Source organism: Trachinotus anak, unplaced genomic scaffold (assembly GCF_046630095.1).
Source record: "Trachinotus anak isolate AG129_WGS33_773 ecotype Australia unplaced genomic scaffold, CSIRO_AGI_Tana_v1 ptg000007l, whole genome shotgun sequence".
Classification (NCBI taxonomy): Eukaryota; Metazoa; Chordata; class Actinopteri; order Carangiformes; family Carangidae; genus Trachinotus; species Trachinotus anak.
The window spans coordinates 14,849,136-14,873,968 of NW_027273858.1; the positions used below are offsets into that span (position 1 = coordinate 14,849,136).

General features: G+C 40.3%; 1 protein-coding gene across 8 annotated transcripts in view; it reads left to right on the forward strand.

Annotated features, from left to right (window-relative positions):
* Nucleotides 1-24,833, forward strand: part of LOC139623049 (collagen type XIX alpha 1 chain) — a 94,002-nt gene that overhangs the window by 57,193 nt on the left and 11,976 nt on the right. For 6 of the 8 annotated variants that reach the window (XM_071480893.1, XM_071480887.1, XM_071480886.1 and 3 more), the window contains 28 exons: nt 1,728-1,760; nt 4,918-4,956; nt 5,087-5,131; nt 5,733-5,768; nt 5,904-5,948; nt 6,814-6,867; nt 7,339-7,392; nt 8,848-8,928; nt 10,571-10,612; nt 11,365-11,442; nt 11,837-11,872; nt 12,043-12,096; nt 12,337-12,390; nt 13,160-13,201; nt 15,429-15,533; nt 15,715-15,768; nt 16,250-16,303; nt 17,280-17,333; nt 17,499-17,552; nt 18,089-18,133; nt 19,175-19,225; nt 19,397-19,441; nt 20,380-20,406; nt 21,528-21,581; nt 22,329-22,373; nt 22,712-22,756; nt 22,854-22,916; nt 23,351-23,386. In XM_071480893.1, the coding sequence (XP_071336994.1) occupies nt 1,728-1,760; nt 4,918-4,956; nt 5,087-5,131; nt 5,733-5,768; nt 5,904-5,948; nt 6,814-6,867; nt 7,339-7,392; nt 8,848-8,928; nt 10,571-10,612; nt 11,365-11,442; nt 11,837-11,872; nt 12,043-12,096; nt 12,337-12,390; nt 13,160-13,201; nt 15,429-15,533; nt 15,715-15,768; nt 16,250-16,303; nt 17,280-17,333; nt 17,499-17,552; nt 18,089-18,133; nt 19,175-19,225; nt 19,397-19,441; nt 20,380-20,406; nt 21,528-21,581; nt 22,329-22,373; nt 22,712-22,756; nt 22,854-22,916; nt 23,351-23,386 (1,425 nt within the window). Of the gene's footprint in view, nt 1-1,727; nt 1,761-4,917; nt 4,957-5,086; nt 5,132-5,732; nt 5,769-5,903; nt 5,949-6,813; nt 6,868-7,338; nt 7,393-8,847; nt 8,929-10,570; nt 10,613-11,364; nt 11,443-11,836; nt 11,873-12,042; nt 12,097-12,336; nt 12,391-13,159; nt 13,202-15,428; nt 15,534-15,714; nt 15,769-16,249; nt 16,304-17,279; nt 17,334-17,498; nt 17,553-18,088; nt 18,134-19,174; nt 19,226-19,396; nt 19,442-20,379; nt 20,407-21,527; nt 21,582-22,328; nt 22,378-22,711; nt 22,757-22,853; nt 22,917-23,350; nt 23,387-24,833 lie in introns of all 8 variants that reach the window. The other 2 variants (XR_011691423.1, XM_071480888.1) reach the window with 2 other exon arrangements.

Consider the following 24,833-nt stretch of genomic DNA (forward strand, 5'->3'; position numbering starts at 1 on the left):
TGAATTAAGCTTTTTGTTGGAAGGTAGGACTCAGGCAGACAGTTCAGCGGTGTAGCAAAGTTCTGGGGTCGCTGGACAGCGGGAGGGGAAGCACAGTAGAAGACTGGGCTCGACTGGACGATGAACACAGAGCAGGCTGGGTACAGGATCTTAGACTGGGGTTTGCAGACATGAAGAGGAGCTAGTTTCTGGCAAGTAGGCACAGGTGAACCTAGAGTACAGGCAAACAAAAGATAGGCAGCAGTCATGAAGAAACAGTCCGAGGAGCTGGGGTTTAAATGCTGCAGGAGCTTGTCGAATAGATGAGCTGATCCCGAAGCAGGTGTGCAGCTGGTTTGGCGGGAGCAGGAGTCCACACCCAGCAGAGACACACAAACACACACAAACTGAGGGGCAAACATGAAACAGAAGGAAGGTGATAACAGCAGGAACACAAGGGAATGAGGGAGAGGCAAAGCCGATACCTAACGAACACTTTGTAGAGGTGCCCCCTGTGTTAGGCAAAGAGTAGTGTTTTCAGTTTTGCCTTTATGTCTTTTATTTAATTACCTCCGTTTGTATGTTGAGCTTTTACTAAGAAAAATACTGTGTATTAAAAAAAATGCTTTCAGCTAAATCTATAGGAAAGCTGAGCCTGTGTCGATGTGAAACATGTTGTTTGCTGCAGAGAGTGTGGCCATGTGGCCACTTATGATGCACTTTCACTAACATCCATGGTACCCAGACAAATCCTAGCCGCCTGGCTCTAGAGATGGCAATGTCACACCAAAGTCAGATGGATTCATCCTCCAGGAACCATGAATGTCTGTGCAAAATTTCACAGCTGTTCATCAAGGAGTGTCCAGGGTATATGACAATTTGTATTTCTTTTAAAGTCACATGACTGACTGAAGAGACTGGAAACTCAGCTGGCACCCTGATGATGGCGGAGTAGCCAGACACATTTGAACAAATAACAATAGAATGAAGCCTGGTATATTGGAGATAAATTGTACAACTTTAATTAAAACCTTCAGTTTCCAGGATTGAGGTACATCTCTCACCATGTGCGTTTTGATCCAGACCAGATCGGGACTTATTATTACTTTTTCTATTAAAATTACAAAATGTACAGGATTATGAAGGCTTGGTAAGGTTTGTATTTTTGGAGAAGTTTTTAGTTGTTTACAGCGATGCATATGTGCAGGTGTTTTGCTGTGTTGTCTTGTTTTATTGAAAACACAAAAGTTAGAGCTTGTAAATTATGAATGGGAGAAGGAGACTCCTGAATGCAATGCATCACAACTCAGAACCGTCTAAGGTTCCCTCAAGCAGCCAGTAAAGCCATTACAGAGGGCTATAGATGGTACACATGGCATATAAACATACATATAAATGCACACACACAATAAGTACAGTAGCATTCTACATGATGCACACCAGCACAGTATGCTAACGCTTCTGTGTTGCCTGTTCACTCATGTCATGGCTTATCACACATCACTTGAGTTAATATTTTCTCTGTCGTCTGGTCATGTAATTGCCGCCTTTATTGTTGATCCAAAACCTGTTGATGTGGCAGTTCAAGGTCATTCACGGCAACTTGCTCTTGGGAGTAGTTTCTAAAGTGTGTTTTTTTTTTTTTGTTTTTTTTGGTAGCTTTTTTTTTCATTGCTGTCTGTTTGTCACTCTGTTGTCAGACACTTGTGTGTAATAACTGATATTATGTTTTTCCGTTGTATTTTCAGGGTGATGTTGGGCCTCCTGGTCCTCCTGGTCCTGTGAGTACAATATGTACCTTTCAGAATATTGTTCACTGTCAATTAGTATGAGATTGAGTAATAACTTAAGAAATGATTACAACATTGGTGTTATGTTCTTTGGAACAGACCTAAGGAAATGAAAATGTCCAATTTTTGTGCATCAGTAGGCTGTTCACATCCTACTATATAATGTTTATAATTCTAAATTATAGAACAAGGATTTTTGACACTAGTGCAGCTTTAGCGGAGACGCAGATAAAAACAGAAACCCTGCCATAGTGATGGATGTCTGATGTATGCTGAATGTGACACAGAGTGGGTGGTGCTGGGATGACAGAACTCATTGCTAAGACAGTTTAAAGTTAAAAACACGCTGTGACAATCAGCTGAAGATCTGCAATGGTGCACTAATGACTCCAATGACATGCTGCTACAATGAGTACCTTTAAAAAAAATAAGAAAGTAAGAAAGTATAAAAAGTGTCAAATGGTGTTGGAGCTTATGTGTCACAATGTGAGAAGTTTGACATTTAGATGACTCTGTCCTAATGGGTTTTGTTTTAAAGATCTGCTGCCTATTGAACCTCTGAAGGCTTCAAACATAAGCTTGGAAACAAAGTTTGATGGCTTTCATTCTTAGTCTCATTCTCATTGCTTGTTAGCAGGGGATTCATATGGAAATTAGACAACTTAATTATAGAGCAAGCGAATATCACTCACTCTCCACTGGTTTCACTGGTTTTGGTCCAACCACCGGAAACCTACTCGCTTAATAAGAGTAGATATCAATGGAGGTAGTTTTAATGGAGGCTCAAAGCAGTCAGGTCTTGCTTTGCAATTATTTTTGAATTGTTGTCTCTTTTCTGTAAAATTCATTTCAGCTGGAGGAAGAAGATAAAGAAATGTTCCATCAGAGGAGCAATACTCTGTTGTATTCATTGTTGTGTAGTGAGGTGTGGGCCATCCAGGACATATGAGATTCATACTATAGCCCACAGTGGAGAGGAAAACATTAGTCATTTGATAAAGGAGGCTTTTTGAATATTTAGTACCAGCCACTGTCTGCGCTCTCTGCTTTCCTGTGGCAGATAATTTTGGCAGTTAAGCATTGATTTCCCTTACACAGCAGAAGCAAGGGTTCAGATCATTACCCTCCCTTCATAAACCTTCTTGTGCCTCTGTTTATTAGTTATGGGGAGGAGCAGTGGGCTTACAGGCATGCTCGGCCATCACTTCCCCCAACACCCTTAAAGTGGCAAAACAGTCACTCCAGCTCTGAGACTGTCCAGTTTTTATTGCTGCCAGAATTGCTTCACAATAGAGTTTTATAATCTATTAAACTGAATCTGTTATGCCAACTTATGTGTAGTAAATGGCTCTATGCAGTATTTCACTGCTCTTGGGAAAGATTCTAGCAGAAAGTTCTGATCTGATCACATAATGATGGCACTGATATATTGTTCAGCACCCAAGGCGAGACAATTGACAGGAGTTGCTTTTGTGAGTAACTGGAGGTTGAAAGTTGAGTGATTAAGCAGACACTCCCCTGGGACATTAGGGGATTCAGTATGTTATTTAAGGCTACTTTTACAATTGTTGCTGAAGGAGGGCGAGCACTTCCTGACAAGTTTGTTTCTATAACCCTCAATCATAGGAACACTCTCAAAGGAATCACAGGAACACATTAGTCAGAACCAGCAAGTCCTCCAAGCCAAACAAATATATAGGTTGTGTGTCTCTACCCCCTGATACAACCCATAGGACTATCTCCTGAAATAGCGCCCCAACATTAGCAACCGTACCAGACCGTCGTTGTCATGGTTGCAATAATAAGCACTCTGAGTGTACAGGCAGCAGCGTGCCGAACCTTCACCTTCATGATTACAATTATAAGCACATGGTCTTGTTGTGGAACAATCCCAGTTTTGTTAGGTTAAAGCACAAAAACCACTTTGTTAGTTTGAGGACAGTCTCATCGGGAGACAAGGACAAAGAAAAACTGAAGTAACCCTTAAAATGGAGAGGGGGAAAAAAGGGAAGAAACCAATCGCAATGATCTCGATAAAAGGATCATATCCTTCCAAAATTTAAGTGCTGCGGGGGGAACAAAATTCCCCCTCACTGGATCAGTTCGAGGTTTGCTTCTATTATCTCTTGCTTCTTTTATCATGAAACCACCCAAGGCTGAGCAGGTTAGAACTGCACACGGAGGTGAACCCAACACGAAGGGCTTGAGGTCATGTAGATGTAATGAATTCTGATGATTGTAGATAGATAGAATTAGATTTGCTTCCTATCTTTGCTCAGTTTTAATACAGTTGGCCTTAAACACTGGCCTTGTATTTAAACCCTTTGTCAACATTTTATTGTGCATTTCATATCTGGATTGTATCAAGCTGTGCCACCTGCTTTTAATCTATAGGCCTGCACTATCAGCACTGAAATGTGATCATGAGCAGTCAAACTGAAACAATCACTCAATCAACTTCTTACTTTTAAAAGTTGAGGAAAAAGCCATTAGACAGGTGGAATACTGAACACAAGTTCTTTGTAAATTTGTGGAGTTAAAAAATCAGTCTGGCCTGGGTGTATTTACACCTACATTTATATTTGGTCGGAAGTGATCAGGCTGTATATTGAGCCACCATGATGTATGTTAACGCCAGGTCTAAATGAAGTCTTTGATTTGATGTGTAACCCGTGCAAATAATGATTTAAGGGACATGTAGCTCTGTAGAAACACTTTGAATCTTAGTAATTGCTGCTTGAATTTAATGTGGACATTCCTCTTGTTCATGTGTGGTAGCTCCGGGTATCAGTCCGCCTTAGCTGATCTTTCCTCTTCCATTTAATTTAATTTTGCTGTAGAAGGTTTGGCCCAGCAGCCATGTCACCCCACTTCTGAACTGTTAATGAAGCTATAAAAGAGTTATATATATTATATTCATATTATATAGAACTAGTCATTTATTATTTTCTAATCAAACATAGATGCTGATTGGTAGCAAGAGGTTGGACACATCACAAGTTTTTACTTCTATTGTGTTTTTGGGAATAATCGACAGCTCAGAAGAGTTTATTTTCTTGTTTTTCCCATTTTTTTTTTTTTTTTACTTGCCATAATTGCAAGATATCTTGACTGTTTAGAGAACACTGTGTCTTTTAATTACTTCTAGGTGATGACAGCTCATGGATTAAGACAGCTCTCTGGCACTGTAAGCAGCTGTTCATATCATAACATTTGAAATGTTTATTGTATCTTATTTTCTGTGGTTCCTCTTCAAATTCTACACAAAGTACACTTCATACAGATTTTGAGTTGGCCTGTTTTTTCTTGTGTTTGAGGATGAAATGAAGGAGAAGCCCCTGAAAGGAGAAAAGGGTGATCAGGTAACTATTTCTGTCATTATTATTTCTCACTAAAGAGAATTTAACCCTAAGAAACTCAGTATTAGTTTTTAAACATTGCATCCAGCCTTTGTCACCACAGCGTGAATAATACTTCCAATTTTGTATGTAGCATCAACAAAAGCAGCGTTGACATTTGATTCAGAAAGAACAATTGAACATCACCTGCTGTTCAGTGTCTTTGTGCTCTGCAGAGGTGAAGCACAGAATAAATTGACATACAATTATTGTTTGGACCTCAAAACAACAGATGTATCTACTTGAGGCAAGCAGATTACAAAGGCCACTGATGCAGCTGTTGACTGAGCATCAAAAGGCTGTCAGCTACATGAACAAGAAAAATAAGTAACATGTAGAGATGTAAGAATCTGCGCAGGAAAAAAATTACTGAATAAGTGATTAAAAGAAGCAAACTTGGCAAAGGGAATATGCCACGTCCTTAACGTTCTCACAGAATGAAAGCGAACTTCATGAGGGTCCTTGACAAAATTTTTTTACTCCAGTCAGCAAGAGCTTACTTGACTGTTTTCCTTACGCACGTCTGGATAAATTATGGTTGTTTATCTCCTTTACTTTTTTGCAGGGAGAGAGAGGAGCTCAAGGACCGCAAGGCTTCAAGGTAACTTGTTGAAGATGTAGCACTTGCATCAAAACTTGAGCCCTGATATCCACTGCCAACAAAATAAAGCTCGAAAGTTATTTTTGAGTACTACTCTGTGTGTCTTTCTCTACCTTTTTTTTGGGACTGTAACAGGGAAGCATAGGGCCGTCGGGACTAAAGGGAGATCAGGGTCCAGAGGTGAGTCTTTGTATTTATCTCATGTCTGCTGTGCCACTTACAGTGAAAAACCTGCTGAATTCTGTATAAACAGCAGTGAGACAATACCTTAACACACATACAGTATGTGACATAATAACAGCTGTTTCCGGCCAGTGTTAACTCAGATACTGAAGAGTGAATATCTCATTCACTTTACTGTATCATAGTTTCTTCAGCTGGTTTTGGTGAAAGGTCTGTTTCCATGGTAACAGTTATAACCAGGATAACAGGATATTTGTTGGTGGAATATGGAGATGAATGCAAACTTGTAATTGCATATCCCGCTACAAGGGAATGATTAGTTTACATATGTATTGTCAAAGCATCACTGTAAACACACTCAGTGACTCAAACTCACTCGAGAGTAGTCTTTTGAAGAATGAACACATCATACGATGTTCAGAATAATACAGATTTGTATCCCAGTCATGAAAAGGAGTGTATAAAAATAGCAGCCAGGATACTGATGCTTGTGTACTCCTTTTCTCAGTTGTTATCTTTTGACATAAGCTCAGTTTCCATGGTAATATGAGGATCTTTCAAAGACAATAATGGGTTGAGAGGCAATGCATATAAGCAGCATCGCCAGAATTTAAGCTTGCAAACCTACTGGTGCTCAGTCATGAAGATATCCCCAGCATACAGTAATTGCCATGAAACAAACCATGGTTTATTAAAAAAGGCTGCAGGGGCAACACTTATACAGTATTGCTATTTGAAATACTGTAGACAGTTGCTGCAATGTAGCTGACTGGGCTATTAACATTCAAAGCCCAGACAATTCTGTCACCAAACAAAGGGAGAAAATAGTCCAAAGTGTTGGTTTTGCTTTGTGTTTTGCCAGGGGAAACAAGGCCTGCCTGGACCCACTGGACTCCCAGGACTCCCCGGTGAGCCAGTAAGTATACTGGTACTAGACACTAGTACTTCATGTCAAGCCTTCCTTTCTCTCATTGTCACCTCGCCATATCCTCTACTCCCTTACTCAGCCTGCCAGAATGAAAGAGAGAGATGAACAGATAAACCTCAACAGGCAGAGACAGGGAGGAAGTAGGGGGAAAAGTCCAGAATTTTTACACAGACGATCAGTAATCAAATTTAAGAATTAATTAGTGGAAAGAGGCAAATCTTAGTGCTTTATGCCAGGAACGGAGGCAGCAGCCCAATCTGTTCTCCACACCTGCTTCGGTAATGAGCATCTGTCTTTATTCAAAAGCAGGGAGGGAAAAGAGGCATTTCATAAATCCTGGCTAAGGGAAATTATGTTGGAACACGGCAGCCCACTGAAGCAGCGAGGAGGAGGAGATAAATGTGTGCGAAGAGATGAAGGCCTAGTGATAGATGTGTCTCTTTTCACCACTATTTACAGGGCTCGTCAGGGGAACCAGGGGTGCCTGGGAGAGATGGCCTGAAAGGAGAAAGGGTAGGTAAACTTCAAATCAAGTTCTCACCTCAAAGAAAAATAGGAGGCTATGATGTTTTATCACAGGTTGAACATGCTAGACAGCTTGTGAAGACACATTGCAGATTGCTGGCCCTGCATGCCATCCTCCATCAAGTTGTAACTTTGTGTTTCCGCATTTGATGCCTCTGACTACTCTGTTATTTATGCATAAATCTCCTCTTGCAGTCGGACTTGTTCCAAAGACTGTGATGAAAGTGGAAAAGTGCACAGTTGACATATTTGATGGGGTTTGTCATGTAAATAAACAAAGCTGTGCTCAAGTCTCCCACCCAATGGAGTCACTCTGCTACACTCCAGGGCAGAGAAATAAACCTAAAGTGCTTAAGCCTCCTACATCCATTCACATTTATAATCCTCCTTTGTCTTCTTTGCTATACTGATGTTAAGTCTGATCCAAAAGGCAGTCCTGGTTGTGCAATCATGGTAGTCTATGAATAAAAGTGAAAAAAAAAAAACTGTCATCTTAGCTCAGCATAAAGACTGGAAGCAGAGGAAACAGCTAGCTTAGCTCTGGCTAACCATACCTCTAAAACTCACTAACACATTATGTTTGTTTAATACAAACAAAAGCTAAAGCAAGTCTTGACTGCAATCAGCAGGACTAGCTGCCAATATTGTTGACCAAACTATTCCTTTAAGTATGAAGCAAAGCAAACATGTTAGAAAGCTTTACCATACACACTAACAGCTTTGTGAGGCGGTTCTCAAGCATAGTGGTGCTTTGAGGTCAATGCTAACATGAGCATGCTAACATGCTGATGTTTAGCAGGTAATATTCACCTTCGCAATCTGAGTTTGGCCTGTTAATGTGCAAACAGTTTCTAATTATCACTAAACACATAGTAGCCTCCATCTGAGGATGATGGGAGTGTTACTAGCTTTGCAGGCATTAAATTGAAATGTTGCCTCTAGAGGAAAGGTTGAGGTGTCACCAAGGTCAGAGTGAGTAAGTAAGACTCCTCCTCTTGGGACCGTTAATATTTGTACAGGAATTCATGGAAATCCATCCAATAGGTTTTGAGATTTTTCTGTCTAGTCCAAAGTGGTGGACTAAGTGACCAGCACTGGTGTCCACTGAGCCATGTTGCTAATGTTGCTAGAAAAGAATACTAAAAGTGCATAGTGCAAGTTTAATTTAAACATTTTGGGGGTAAATTAAAAAAAAGTCAAAGAGTCAAATTTTCCTCTTTTGGTTAAACATTAAAAATGTTAAAAATTTTAATGAAAGTGTACCTATGACAAGAGTCACTAGGTTTATTTGAGGGGCAGGAAACAGAAAGCAGACCCTGTTATTTTTGCCTTGTGGACAGCAATCTCCAATTTACAAACTTCCATGCAGATGAGATGACAAAGCCAGTCAGACATTTTGTTTATAATGGAAATTCTGATTACTGTCTGTCTTTCTGTCTGTAGGGGGACTCTGGTGGGGTGATGGGGCCACAGGGACCTCCAGGTCCTAAGGGTGAGCCTGGAGAACCTGGAGTTGGACATATGGTGGGTACTATATAGTGTGGACAGTCACTTTCATTTGACAGTGATGGCTTCAGCCCTCAAGTCATAGAACACAAAAGTAGAAACTGTTAGTGTAGAACATGAAAACAAAATTCAACAGAAGCTCACAAAATGTAGATCATCTACAAACAGCTGGAACAGCAGCAGACAAGGTAAAGGAAACTAACCTCCACTACTCCAGCTGCGTAGCTGCTATGACATTATGGAGATGCAATGCTATTAAGTAATCCACCATTGGATAACCCCAGCCTGGGTAATCACCTATCTTCCCATTTTGGAGCTTATAGCTGTTGAAGCACTCTCTTTTATGGACATAGCTTTGCATATAGAAATGTTCATTATAGCTTCACCAAAAAGGCAGCGCATGTGCAGCCAAGGCCTCATTTCTTCTGGGTGCTGCTTGAACTCCTCAATCACTGGAGAGCGCTCTACGGCTTTAAACAATCATGTTTGTTTGTGTGTGGAAACGCTGAACTGAACATTAAACTCGACAGCAGACCCACTCATCAAGCAAGAGGTACTGTGTTCAGCTGAGCAGAGTAATAAGGGAAAGATTGCATTCAGGCAGAAGTATTTAAACCTCTTTAATGTACTCCAGCACTGTGGAAATTGGTGCGGGATTGGAAAAGAGGGCTCTATGTGTGTGTGTATAAGTGTCAAGGGGACATGTTTACAGCAAGCCAATGACCTCTTATGTTGTTACATAGTTCAAAAGCTAAACAAAGAGAGAAGTCCATCTTTTAGTGGAAGCGTACGTCTGCATAGATCCTGATAGTCTTTTACGAACGTCAGTTCTGTCTGGAAGTAATGGAGGAAAATGGATTCTCCACATTTTGTGGTTTTTGTGATGTAAGGCAAAGAAAAGGAAAAAAGCAATAAACAGAACTCAATGCAGATGGTCTGAGAATCTTTAATGAGTCAACCTGTTCAGGTAGTTAATGTCACTTTATTGATTTTGCCTTTAAATGAATAATGAGCTATTTACTCTTTGTTTCTTTTTACTTTTATTATTGCATGGATTGCGCCCCAGTCTCAAATACCAGGTTTTGTTTCAGTAGAGTGCCTTTGCATAGTGTCTAATGGAACTGTTTTTAAAAAGGAAACGCAGTTAAAGGGTCATATTATTTGTTTCAAAACATTCTGTACCTCCCACTCCCAAATTTTCCTCTGTTTTATGTTTGGGTGAATTGCCACTAAAGCTGTAGAAGTGCTGCGTTAGTTCAATACAACTTCTGCACCCAATTTACATTGTGCAGTGTAGGACTTGTAACACTAATACATGCTGAGAACAGAAATCAATGTCTCATCTGGACTGTACAGTAAATTATGCTTACAATAGCCTTCATTCCAATCAAGGTTTTTCTCTGTGGTATGGCATTATCACTTTCCCTCTGTACGTAGACACTACTAAAAATGTTGTAAACTGTATTGAATATGAGCTCATGATGCAGCTCTGTGTTCAGACAGTTTCTACTGTGGAGAGCAGCTCATACAGATTCAATATTCCTGTTTAAATTCCAGCACTAGAACATCTTTTTTGCCATACACCTCAGGCCTCAAAGTGAATTGCTGATGAATGATCAGTGAATCCCTATTCTGATGCCCTTTTCCTGTTGTTTTGTAGGGTGATGGGTTGTCTCTAACTAGAGGATCTCGTGGACCCAAGGTAGGAAGCACTGTGGTGGTGAAGAATCACCAACACATATACTATTTATGTTAACATCTTTAGATAGGGCAGTTATATTTATGGTAACTATGTGTGTCTTACCCCGAGTACCTCAAGAATAGTTTCATGTTCAGCTACAGTATAGGTCAGTGGTTCTCAACCTTTTTTTTATCAGACTTACCCCCACAGCCCTGACACATCATCAACACAACCCATTGTGTTCCAAATGTGTTCATTTGAATAGATTTTCAAGTGGGTGTTATTTAACACTATTAATTATATAAAAGGGGAGATTAGCCTACAAAAATGTTTTCATACAGTTGAACTGCCAGTGTTTAGGTGGTTTGATCAAGTTTGCATTTGTAGCACTACATGGAGTGGCTAAAGCTGGACGTTTTAACCATACTTGAACATTTGAGACTTTTAAAATAGCCAAAATAATCTTACATACTGTATGTATTAAATTTTAAACAACAATAGATATTTCAAGGTTTTCTGGTGAGATCATGCTGAGTTTGGGAGGATGTCTGTTATGCTTAAAATGCTTAAAATAATTATCAGTGGTGTTGTCATGGAAAAAAAGGGCCTTGAACATAGTTGTGTTTCTCAGCCTTGAAGCTACTAAAGGCAGAACATAAAGGGAAATGAGTGGAGTCTGAATACTTAATGACCATGCAGTGCAGCAGCTCTCGATGATTTCTGAATTTACTATCACTCGAACTTCACTGACTGCTCCTCTGTATTTCTGTCAGGGCGAGAGAGGTGTCCCAGGATTGCCAGGAGACCATGGTGAAAAAGGCGAACCTGGAGAGAGTGTCATAGGCCCACCTGTAAGTATGATGTTGTGTTGATTGGTCTTTGTCTCCCACATTCATCATTTAGTTCAAACTAGGATACCCTCAGATTCTCGTCTTTAGGCATTGAAAGAGCAAGATCCTCTTTGAATATCAAGATCAGTGGTCATTAAATACACTCTCAGATGGAAACTACGGTTACTACTGTGAGGTGCTGGCGTATTGCACTCTGCCTTCATCATATATGCTCTGCACTGACAGTTTGAACCTCACAGATTTGATTGTGAGTGAGTCTGCTTTCATTTTTGAAATACAGGATTGTTGGAGACAGAGAATCAATAGAGCAAAAAGGTGTCTAACACAATTCCTTTATTGGATCCTGGCTGCTAGAGGGCAGATGGTGTTAACAAGATGTGTGATGTGTTCTTAGGGCCCCTTGGGACCCCAAGGAAAGCCGGGAATTGAGGTCTGACTCCACAACACACAAACAACATGTTCAAGTTATTTTCTCTGATTTTTCAGCTCATTGATGATGTGGCCAGCAAGTCTGCAATTATTTTACAATACATATAACATTCTGCAGTGTTTTATAAAGCAAGATTGTTAAAATTAACAGTGTCTGGGTATTTTTTTTAGGGCCCTCGTGGAGCCCCAGGTTTACCTGGCCCTCTTGGAGCTCCAGGAAGAGAGGTGAGAGAAATCAGTATCCTTCCACTCTTATTCACTCCCTCACACATCTGCAGATAAAAGATGGCTGGAAGCATAAAACACTGTCAGCTACCCACTGTGAGCATGAACAAGCACGATGTATCACAGCTCCTGGATACAAATCCCCACCAACTGAGATGGGTGTGAAAAGAAAGTTATAGTCTTGCATGTCTGCTTGATATCATTGCCGGGGGGATTGGTAACTCTTTGTCTCAATTAAAGGGCTCCCCTGGTAGACCAGGCCCCCCAGGCCCTGCTGGACCCCCAGGTGAACCAGTAAGTAAAAAAAATCTAATTTATGCTGTCTGTAGTTCAGCATCAGTGATCTGCAGTGAGGACTACTGAGCTCACCTTAAAGCCAAAGTCACTATTCAGACTGCTGCTCCAATGTTGGGATAATTAGCAGTTGGTCCTACTGTTCACTAACCAACATCATTTCCAGGAAAATGTTGGAGTTTACAACAAACTGGCAGCACCCTGTTTTTAGCACATGTTGTCATCCCCTTTCTTGTCTTTCTGTGTGCTTCAAGTGAGCAACATTTACTATAGTTCTGATAACTGTAGTGCAAGTACCATAGGAGTGCCGCTGTTGCTGCATCAAAGCCTTGTAAATTTAGCCTTTTAACCTATTCATATTCATGTGTTGTAAAGACCCATGAAACCCATTTATATTCCACTTTATGTTTTTGAAAAATACACAGGCTGCAAATCAAAATGTTTTTCTCAACTCTAGAGAACAACAATATTGTGAGGATGTGAGGATCCTGTCTTCCAGCAACAAAGTTATTAAACTGTTTCCTCAAGCGTTGCAGATAAAAACTGAAAATGAAACACTGAAACAGAATTTTTGTTAAAAAAATGTTTGGGGTAAAATCACATTCCTTAAAGGCATATAAGATGGTCTTATGAATTGATGTTTTGAGCAGTTTACAAGATACAGTTGCCCCAAACAAACAACAGCAAAATATTTCCAAAACATGACAGATTTGTTCACTTTGAAATTAAGACTGTTTCATGGGTTTTTTTTTCTTCTGTTTTGTGACAGACTGCCCTGCCAATCGTTGGAGACATGGGTGCTTTACTTAAGGTATTTTATCTTTATAGTTGATGATGATGATAATTACAGCTTTTCACAAACAGTAACCGCAAAGGGGTGTCTGGGTTAGTCTTTAAAAATGATCAGTGTTTGTTAATTTGGAAGGGAACTTTTTTACTGTCAGTTTAGAGAGACAGTAAAAGCCCTTGAGTGCCTCCATCAGGATGACTGGGAGAAGTATCTCTAGAAAAGACTCAAATAATCTCACAAAAAAAGATCCAGGCTCACTCACTCACAACAGGTGCATAGTCAAGCTGCACTGTACAGCAACATGCTTAATAAATGCTTTCAGTTAAAATGATGGAATATAGAACTACACTATACACACACTAGTGAAAACACTTTAATACAGATATTACTGTATCAGTAGAGAAACATGAAACCCCTCTGTAGATCCCTGACCACATGATTTATTTCACAGCAATCATCCTTAGAGCAAAAAAACTTTCAGTAGATGCAAATTGCTGTCAACAATAATTCATTTCTCTTGCTTGTAGATGCTGCACGCTACACACAAAAAGCCTGCATACTTAGTTTAGGGAAGGACTTCATTCATTCATATTTAAAACTGCACCGATCAGTCTTAATTGGCAGAAATGACCTAACATTAAGGTTGGGTAATGTAGTTGTGTCTGAGATATAGATATAACATTCACTAGTGCAAAGAGAAGGCAAAAGAAATAAATAAGTGTATCTGGCATGCATCATTAAATTCATAAAAAAAGCTCACGTAGATTGTTTTTGTAATGGCATGTTTGGTAATCAGCTATGTAAAAATGTATGTATATGTATATGTATATGTATACGTATATGTATATGTATGGCAACAAAACATGGCCTCTAATATATTAGTTTATAGTAAGTGAATTTGATGAACTACTATGAAACCTGGTATGCACCACAGTTTCTAACATACTATTCTGTGTATTTGAAATCCGATGCAAAACCAAAAAAGTCCAAATAAGAAAATCCTTTGAGAGCAGCGCTCAGTTCTCTTACCACTGTCATGGTTTAATGTAATTTCCTCAGGTACATTTCCCTTGTCACTTAAACCTTCACCCCCAAATGTTAAACCATTTGGTCTCTTACCCGAGATTTTATAAGTCTGGTCCCTTAAACCACCAGGCCTGCAGCTTGTCTGTATTTGCTCACTTTCAAACTATGCTGCAACATGTTCATCATACATAAAGGTTATCGTGCCTATGTTTTTCATTGTTGGGTGTTCAAATGCAGAATTTGCACAGGCAGTGCAAGGCCAAACCTAATGTGCATTATTTGAGATCACAGAGTGAGACAGATCAAGTGCCTCGTTTGTGGCTGTTACCTTTATAAGGTAGATTCTGTCAAAACCTTTGCAAATTACAGATTAGTTCACTTTTTCTATTGACTGAAGCAGATTAGTCACCTTACATCATGTTGTAACCTGCAGGACAGCACTTAGCTAAATTAAAGTTTTTAATTTTCAGTACTTAATGCACTTCAACTCTGACAGTAAATAATACGCTTTTATATGACTACTCATTGATTGATAGAAGCCAGATGCCAGTAGCGTTGTAATCTTCTGTAACCCATTCCTTTGGTGTCAACTTAAGTGCTCTGTTAGATTAAGCTACTGTATGCAGCCGTCATCAGAGCTGCTTAGTGGCACTCTAATTAGTATTCCAACACCTTGGTGCCACCTACAAAAAAGGACTAAACACATTAGACTCTGGCATTTTGCTTTTGATTCATAAATTCAATAACAACATGCTCTCTGTATTTATTCATTTATTTATTTTCATAAAAAATATGTACAAATTATTTTCTATTTTGTATTTCAGGCTCCGTTTTTGATTTAATGCTGCTGTTTTTTATTGGTGCAGCATATCTGCTCATACTGCCTCCATCCAACTTAGAGTTCCTACCTCTTTCCTGGAAGGTGCAGTGGCTATATCAAGCCTGGATCAGGAACAATGATATTTAAGATTCTCACCTAAATGTCACAGTCAATGAGTTTGACAAAGTTCACCACTCACCTAGATGAGAGACACTCATGGTGGGTTCACATTATTTCTGCTATGTAGACATTTAGAGAGCACTTTGTGTCAGTTGGGGTCTTGTCCTCCACCCAGGGGATGTGACATAATAAAGGGCGAAAATGCAGTGCTTCAGCTCAACCTGATGAAATCTTATCTGTGCCACCACTATCTTTTGCTTCCTGCCTTGCCTGCACTGGCAGAATGCCTGCAGTGTGTGCCAGACAAGAGTCCCAGGGCTGCCTGGGCAGAAAGGAGAGAAGGGGTCCCCCGGAGCGCAAGGAGTAGAAGGCATGGTGGGAGAAAAGGTACAAGTAACAGCATCAGCTTGGCAGGCAATTTGGAACAGACACTGTAAACATATTTATCTGACCATGATACTTTTCATTATATGACACGTGTTACATTTCCTATTCGGTTTGCTTATTTAATACTTTGAGTGTGTGTGTGCTTACACCCATGTTCATTGTGTATCTGTGTCCTAAACAGGGAGATCCAGGTGTAAGAGGTCCTACGGGTAACCCTGGGAAAGAAGGCCCAAAGGTAGACAGGGAAATATCAGACATAAATATGCTAAATACTGTAAAACACATTCTTAATATATTCATTTGTGTGGATCTGAATTAATTATGCAGTTTCTCAGTAGGGCCAAAGAATCTGTAAAACTAATAGCCTCATTCTATGATATTGTTTATTGAAATGTGTGTTCAATCTAGTATATAGAGATTTACATTGACAAACGCTTCTCAGAAATTGCCTTTTGGATTATCTCTGGAAGCCTAACCATCTGTTCTACAACTCATATTATTCTGTACGCTCTTATGTGCTTGCTGCAGAAGTTGTTGCTATGGATACTGTGTTGTGCCACGGTGAAACAGGCAAGGCAATTTCAAGTCTTGTGCTGTAAGAGGGGAAGAGACATTTTGAAGTTTACACCCATCAACCTTTAGTTTTAGGCCTTTTCATGTTTGGTAAAAAAAAACGTTCACTTTTCCCGTCCCTCACTGGTTCTGCCTTCCTGCAGGGAGTAAAAGGAGAGCGAGGGTTCCCAGGCCCTACAGGAGATAAAGGCGATGAGGTGAGTGAAAAAAGTTGAATCTAAACAAATGAATCCAGTAGTTATCTAACCATCTGGAAGTCATTGTGACATTGAGAGGTGGGTTTTTCAAAAGAATGTAAATATATTGTAATGTCTGCCTCATCTTTAAGCCTGTCTGCTCTGAAAGTCTTTTTTCAAAAGAAGCTATCAAAAGCTATCCACAGCACTGCATGTGCACTATGCCCTCCTTTTTGCATTTTGAGGAGCTACTTTATAAAGATGGTAGCGTGCCCTGCATGTGTGTGTGTGCTAATTAAGAAACAAGGCACTCTTTAGAGGAGCTGAGAACCATTTCATAGGTCAACTTTCAGCACTGAACTGCAATGACAGGAGACTTTCACTAACAAGCACCTTGTTACTAGCCTGTACAGGCTCAAGTAAACCATGTTTTATATCTCAGGTCAAGCCTTTTCCTTTTAGTGATAAAATAAATCATTGAAAACGCAATGTTTTGCAATGCCATTTCTAAAATACAATAAAACAGCACAAAAATGCCTTATCCAAACAAATTAATAGAAATACTCTGCAAACCACCTTAGACAATTGGATGTTTGACAGCCTCTGCATATTCAAAGGTGCTGTAAAGATAAGAAAACATGAACATACATATCTCAGCAGCCATTGCAGTGAATAGAAAAGTCTTCTTATTCACCCTCTACAGTATAGTTGTAAGCTGTATGTGATGTGTTATTTCATATGTGATTGCTGAAGCTAATGGCTTTCTGGAAAACCTTTCCGGGCAACAAGAACATAGGCAGACCAACATAGTACAGAATACCTTAACTCCTTAGGTAGAGATTATCAGTTCAATGTGTAGCGAGCAGCCAGAACTACTATACATATTATCTTAGTAGTGCCAAGAAGGTATACTCTTGTTGTAAAATGTGAAAGTAAATGTACTTTTTCAAGAGAAATTATTTTTTTAAAAAATCATAATTCACTTTGTCTCTCCCAGGGGCCTACAGGAGTACCAGGACTTCCTGGTGTGACTGGCCGTACAGGATCCATGGTAAGAAGCCTGTCCTTCATATGGCCTGATATTATACTGAACCTCTTTCATTATTTCATGACACAAAGAACCTTTTTATGGTGACAGGTCTATTTTATTGCAAGGTCTTTATCTGCGGTTGTGCTCAGAGCAGATTTCATTGCAAGGATGCTGTTCTGTTTGCAGGGACTTATGGGTAGACCTGGTCCAATGGGCCAACCAGGAGGAAAAGGAGAAAAAGTAAGGTGTTTTTTCCATTTAAGCATTCATCTATATAATGTAGGTAGTGTGTATATATTCCAGGCTTTTATATATACCAGAAAGTGGATGAATATGCACACTATGTGATTTATTTAAAACTCTGCTTGCTAATCTGCATGCAAAGTGTTCAGATGTGTTTAGATGAATAATATAGTGCAAAGCATCTAACAAATTAATGTGAGCTAATAATATGTTTCAATGCTTTCCCCTAAAACATGGTTTCTTCATAAATCTAAGAGACAGATAAAGGGTAAAATGAAAAACTGGATGGCTCCAGTTCTTCATTTCCTATGATGTTTGTTTCTTAACCATTTTTAAGATAATATACTTAACAAATAATTACTAGTAACAAATACATTCATCAAAGTCTAGGAAACCAAATCTTAAAGGAGTCTTTTCTCTCAGGGCTAGCAATATTCCCGTATCGTCGGATTACATTAGCATGGGACTGTGTTTAGTAAAGATTTGGATTTTCACAGACATGTTTAAGAATTCCTCTGGTTTTTGTTTGGCAGGGAAATGAAGGACCCCCAGGCAGACCAGGGCTTCCAGGGCCTCCGGTAAATTCCTCGTGCTTCAACAAGAGTAGGCTGGTGATAACAAGTCTCAAAACCTGTGTTAGGGTCATAGGCTCTGTGTGGCGCTCCTATGTACGCTGAAATATACTGACTCTCTTCATTCTGTTAAAAAAAAACACCTATGGTTACAGACTTATCGCCATCTGTTCAACCCACTTAGTGCTTTGAACATATTTAAACATGAATTTATCTTGCTTTCATCAGCACTACTCAAAGATCTTCTTTTCCTGTGAAGGTCAGAGCCAAAAACTTGCCCTGGCAATGACCATCAATGCATTTTGCTCAGTCTCACAGTGTTTAGTGTAACAAGAAAAACATAAGTGACATACAAGTGCAATTGTGATGAAATTGTAGCGACCTGGCGCTGGCATTGAATCATATTCCCTCCCTTTAAAGGCCAGTGAGTAAGCACTTCCAAAGGCAAATCTATAATTCATCAGCCATCCCCTTGAACCTGCCGTGCCCCCCTCCTTCCCCCCACCCACCCACACCCTGGTCTCATAAACTGCAGTCTAGGAGGACAGGGGATGGCTCAGTGGCCTGAAAAGGGCACAGGCATCCACTTGCTTCCAAATGAGAATCTTGACTCCCTCTACATTTACAATAGCTGCCTTCTACCAATGTATCATGGGAAAAACATTCTTTTAGGTTTTAATAGTACCCAAGAAGTCTAGATTAGCTAGTTCTCATAGCTGAATCTCTTTTAATCAGTGTGCTCTTTTGTATTTCTGAGATACTCTGGTTTTTCTGAATTACCACTGGCTCAAGGATTATCAAGACCACTGTTCCCAGTTTTTTCTGTTCTCTTCACTTCTCACTCTCTCGCACTCCCTCTGCTCTCTTTGTGTAATCACCAAATGAGCTATTGATCTCTCTCATGTAGCTTTTAAGGGCTTAACACTGTATAACTGTTCCAGACCTACTGTACAGTTTTCTGTAAAGGCTCTCGGTGCCTAAAACTCACAGAACAGTGAGGAGAGTCTCTGAGAGGACATGTCTGATTTGCTGCTGATTGTGTTTTAGGGTGTACCCTATGTGGAGGGCAATGGGATGAGCAGTCTGTACAAGCCGCAGGTAAAGACTTTTCAAATGACTTAAACTCAGTGATAATGTCATTGTGATCCACTGAATGCACGGTACAGTGCCTTCCACCATATCAGGAGAAAGTAATCTGTGTTTGTGGTTAAAATGTGTTTGACCCATATTGTAAAATATGTAGTCGTAACATAGAAAATGTCATTTCAGAGTGGTGGAGCTACTTTAGGAACCCCTGGAGCTCCTGGCCCTCCGGTAAGAATAATCTCTATTGTGCCTGAAGTAAATCTTTTACAGGATGCCGTGGAGAAACACTAGCACATAGACATGGTTGATACTGTATGAGCCACAGAACCTGGGAAAGCTGAATGATAAATAACCTGACCAGCCCTCCAGTGTTATCTCAGCTTCTGAGGCTCTTAAATCACAGTCAATCATGTTCATTGAGAGCTGGTGGTTGGTGAAGGCCAAGAGGCTTCCTGACTTTCAAACAGGCGTCTCTGACCCGCCCCAGGACACACAACATCAATGATATGCAAAATGGTCTTAGAAGTTCAGTTGCTCTGCACAGTGCGAAGCCAAGGCAACCTGATTTGCTTATCAGCTCCCCCTGCTCCTCCTTATCAGACAGTTTGTAATCTTGTCCAGTCCTGGGAGACATTCACTCACAGGCCCTGCAGGGATCCATCCACCTCAACGAACACTTAAGGTGGTGACAATAAATAGACACTCCAATATCCCCAGTGCACAATGCACATGAACCACAGCTAAATCTTGAGGATGCTTCTCCCTGTGCTGCATCCATCACGGCCCAACAGCTCCTCTGGAGCAATCAATAAGAGAGCTTCATCTTCATCAGGGACAGGGGCCCAATTTTTCAATAATTCCTTGTTTTTTCAAATGCTGAAATGCTGAAAATTTAAAAATGCATGTCTAGTGTTTGCAAAGCTTGTGGGATGGCCAGACTGGATTATGTGGTCCTGGTCATTTTTAACCTTGCTTGAGAAAGGCCACACAATGTAAGATTTACAGACAGAAATTGTGAGGAAAGTGAAACGATAATGAAAACTATTAATTTTAATGACAATAACTTATAGTAGCCACATGTCATTTCAGAATATATTTATGATTTTTATGGTAGCAGTTGTCACATTCATGGGAGTAATCTGTCCTCTTTTTTCATCTTTTTTAAGGGTCCCAAAGGAGATGAAGGACCTGCAGTGAGTTGAAGCTTTTCATTCTGGAATATGTTTTTATGAAATATTTGTCTATTTTTGTGCTGCCAAAAAAATAGAGAAGTCAGAGTTGCCAGTTGCTTTCAGTCACTGTCTCTGTGGTTCTCTCCAACGCAGTCAATACACCCTCAAGCCTGAGCACTTAACCACTCTCAGTAGAACTCCAGCAACACAGCAAAAAATGATCACATCTCCTGCAAATATGAAACTGTTGTACCATATTGTCTTGCCAGTGGGAACCTATGAACCCTTCCTGCACTTCAAATGCCCTTCCCCCCAAACTGATGCCTGAAAACAATCCACACAGACATAGAAACAATTTGACGCATCGACTCGAATTCTTTATTCTCACAGGGCCAATTGCATTTTTTATTGTTTTGTTGCACAGTGATTTTTCACCAGGATGTTAATTTGACATTTTAATAAATTGTGTGAGTGGCTCCAGTGCTGTGGTGGAATTGCCCCAATCCGTCTCACAGCTGATCCCCTGGCTGGCCCACTCTCCCCTTAGCCACACTCGCTTATTCATGACAATCTACATGTGTGACAATTACCTGCACAATCCGTCTATGTCACCACCAGTTGCCCCTCTATTCAGAGTAATGGCATTTCTCCATGGCAGCTTGAGCAAGATGAGGTAGATAGAGGCCATCACTTGTTCGAGCACGGGGAATGGGTCTCTATTTTTAGTGCAGAAAGCAAGTCTGATTGTGACAGTCAAATGGGGCTCTTTTTCTATCCCATCTATAGCCTACAAGGTGTGACAGCATGTGTCATAGATCATATAATATAATACGCTCAGGCTGAAGTATTGTCCTCTTAGGATTATCGTCATATTGACACATGGAGTGTTGTATTAACACTAGGCCGAGAATATCAAGAGGAGAGAGGACAATGTGTCAAATCTTGGCTCCTGCAGAATTTAATTTACTTGCCTTCGTGTAGCTTTGATCTATATTTGCTTGTTTATGCTTAATGTTTACTTACAACCTTATAATAATGTCTTTTACCATGCTCAGCCTCCAAAAATAGAATCATTCTTGGTTTCAAAATGGGGAACTTGCCACCCCGGTTTTTTCAGCAGGTGTTGTGTTTTTCTCTCACAGGGGGAACCGGGGGCCATGGGTTTACCTGGACTAGAAGGGCTTCCTGGTGCCAAGGTAAGCAACAGTATCAGCTCAGAGAGGTTTCTCACCTGCCATGACCTAACCTGATTACAAAGTAGTGGTAATTGTTTTCTTGTTACTTTTTCTCATTACAGAACATGTTTAATTTTCTGAAATGAGACATCCAGATGAAAATGGCTCTAAGTAAGAGGCCAGTGTGAAAGTGAAACACATTATGGGTTCTTGTTGAAGCCATGAGTCAACCTAAGGGAAAACAATTACGTTAAGGAGAATTTAATCATTGACTGAACCAATTTCAGGTGGAAATTTTTGAAACAGGAAATGCAGTAATACCACAGCAGTTTGGAGCCAAAGTGTTTATGGAATAGTTAACCATCCGCACAATGAACTGCATTTTTGTTAATGGAACAAAACTAGCCCTGCATACGACTTCTCACAGCTTTCTGTAGCTAAATCTGTTTGAAAGAGTTGCTGTGTGTGTGTGTGTGTGTGTGTGTGTGTGTGTGTGTGTGTGTGTGTGTGCGTGCGTGTGTGTGCGTGTGCACACGTGCGTTTGTGCGTGTCTGTACGTTGTCCTTTATGTCAAAGGTGTGATATCTGCAAAGTGTTAAACTGAAGTTTATAAGTGGGTTTATAATAAATCTACAGTTGTGATTATTTTGAGTCGAAAGTTTCTGATATCTCTATGAATGTGTCTGCTTGACATGACAGTGATTTATGTGTATTGTTCATGTACTGTGTATATCATCTAATAGACACGTGTTGTTGTGTTTCCTTCAGGGTGATATTGGTTTGCCTGGTCCACCTGGGACACCAGGTCCTCCAGTAAGTGAGTTTTGTTTTTTTTTCCTCGATTAATTTACCTTGACTCATACTCCTCCTGATCAATCTGTGTTGTTTAAGTCTGCTGCTGGCAACAAGTCAATGATGTTCCATGAAGTTCTCAGAATAGCAGCTATCAAAGCAGAAGTCCCATAACACCACACTTCTTTGATTAAGAACTCGGATATAGACCTCTTGTCCTTTCAGTGGATTTTCAGTACAGCTATAGTAGCAGCTGGTTGCTATATAATAAATGGGAGGTTGCAGAGGTGCAGCAGATATGACACCATTGAGGACCTGTCAAACACGGTCTGTTGTCTTCCTATGTTTGTGATTGACAGGGGAAGCCCGGCGCTCGTGGAGAGCCAGGGATCCCAGGAGAGCCGGTGAGATGCAGCCTCTAACTCTCTTTGAGCTGTCAATCCACACGTCATTCCTTTGTCACTGCCGACTGACACATCGGCTGTCTCTGTTCTCTGACAGGGTGAGAGGGGGCCGCTGGGAGAGACAGGATTCCCAGGACCCGAGGGACCCCAAGGTGTTGCTGTAAGGATGGCACATGAATTCTGTTGCTCTTCCCTTTATAATCACAACTAGATGTTGCCCTTCCAATAATGTCCAGGATGGAAATATGGCTTTGAATAACACACTGTTCCTTCGCTGTATATCAGCAGCTTGTTTTACCATTACATGGGAGAAAAGAACACGATACAAGGACAATATGGATAAAATACGTATGTTAGCTATCAGTTGTCCTATAGATGATTACATTCCTCTATGTAATTACCATCAGAGATGGTTTCTGTAATTTTCCCTGTAAGCGCACAATGGAACAGTGTTCGCACAGCAATCAGGATCATTATCCCTTGGTTGAGATATCTCATTAACTGTGGAGATTACTAGGAGTGCAACAGTGCTGATCCAATCGAAGGTGGGAGCTGATACAAAATGTCTTTGTTTGTGTTGCGCTTCTTGAGCAGGGCAGACCTGGAAAAGATGGAACTCCTGGATACAAGGTGAGTAGTGCGAACATGCTGCAAATCCCCTTATAGAAAGTGCTTTACATCAGCCGAGCTACAGAAAGATGGCACAGCAGATTTTTATCCCCCCCCCCCCCCCGCCAAAGCTACAGCATCCTGAGTGCATTAAACCTATTTGCATATTTGAGATTTTAACGATAAAAACTAAATGGAATCCTGCAGATTTAAGGCTTTGTTGAATCTTAGTCTTTTTACCCTAATTATACAGTAAATGCTTTCAGGCAATGATAAAATGTTTGTAATAGGGGGCAGTAGACACTTAGATTAAATATGCATTTTCCTGCCTTATGAACCTGGCTAAAATTGAAACAAATACTGCAGCAAAGTCTGCTTTTAGGTGACTGATGTAATATATTATACAATATAATACACACTATTTACTACATAATCACACAGAATGGGCTCACAGCATGAAGAACAGATCTGCCATGAATATCCATTCCCAGCACATTATACAGTCTAATAACCAAACTCGAGTGACTATTGAGTATGGAGTATTTCTGTTATGCTCTCTGATTTACAAGATTTTTTCACCTTACACTTTAATGACAGCCCCAACAGTTTATTGTTTTCTCATTATTATTAGTTAATATTCTTCCATCAAAATCACACTAATGCACATCCTTTTCTACAGTTTTATTCTCATGTCCTTCTGCCATGGTGCGTGACTTTTTGGTGGGGCAACAGTGCCATCTAGCAGGTCGCTTAGCTCCTCGACGCAGACTCCTTGCACATTGCTTTGAGGTTTAATGTAATGCTCAGGGAAGCATATTTCAGTGGGCAAGATGATAGATTTAAGCCTCCCATCAGGCACTGGGGAATACAGAGTACTGCAGATTAAAGCAGGCAGGGGAGAAGAGCATCACAAAGAGATGCCCCGCTTTAAAACCACATCATGCCAGATTGTCTTTTGCATGGCTCCTGTAATCCAGCAGGAAATTGATACAAAGATGCTCCCAGAGGTATTGCTGTGTGCGCAGTAAAGGGAAGCAATGAGTAGTGACAGGGAGGGATTGGAAGACACAAGATGTTGTGACATGAAGCCAGAGACAGGTATTTTCTCTCCCCGTGCCTCCATACAGTAGAGACAGCTGGTGGGAAAGCAGGCATTTCTAAAACAAAACAGGAGTGATACAGAGGAGCCGTGACATTGCAGAAGGTGAAACCCTACACAGGGAGATATTATACTAGCAATATACCTGAGCTGAGTAAGAAGCAATCAATGCACAGTCATCTGAAAAAAGTCAATTTCTCAAAGTCAGGTAATTCAGGAAGAGCTTGCTCAGTTTTTTCCTCAGACAAAAAAAAACAGAAGGTTCTGCAAATATTAGAGTAATATCAGAAGCATGCCAATATGGTAGTTTTAAATAATAATAATCCCAGTTTCCTGTCTACCGATTAGAATAATGGAGTTTTGTGTATG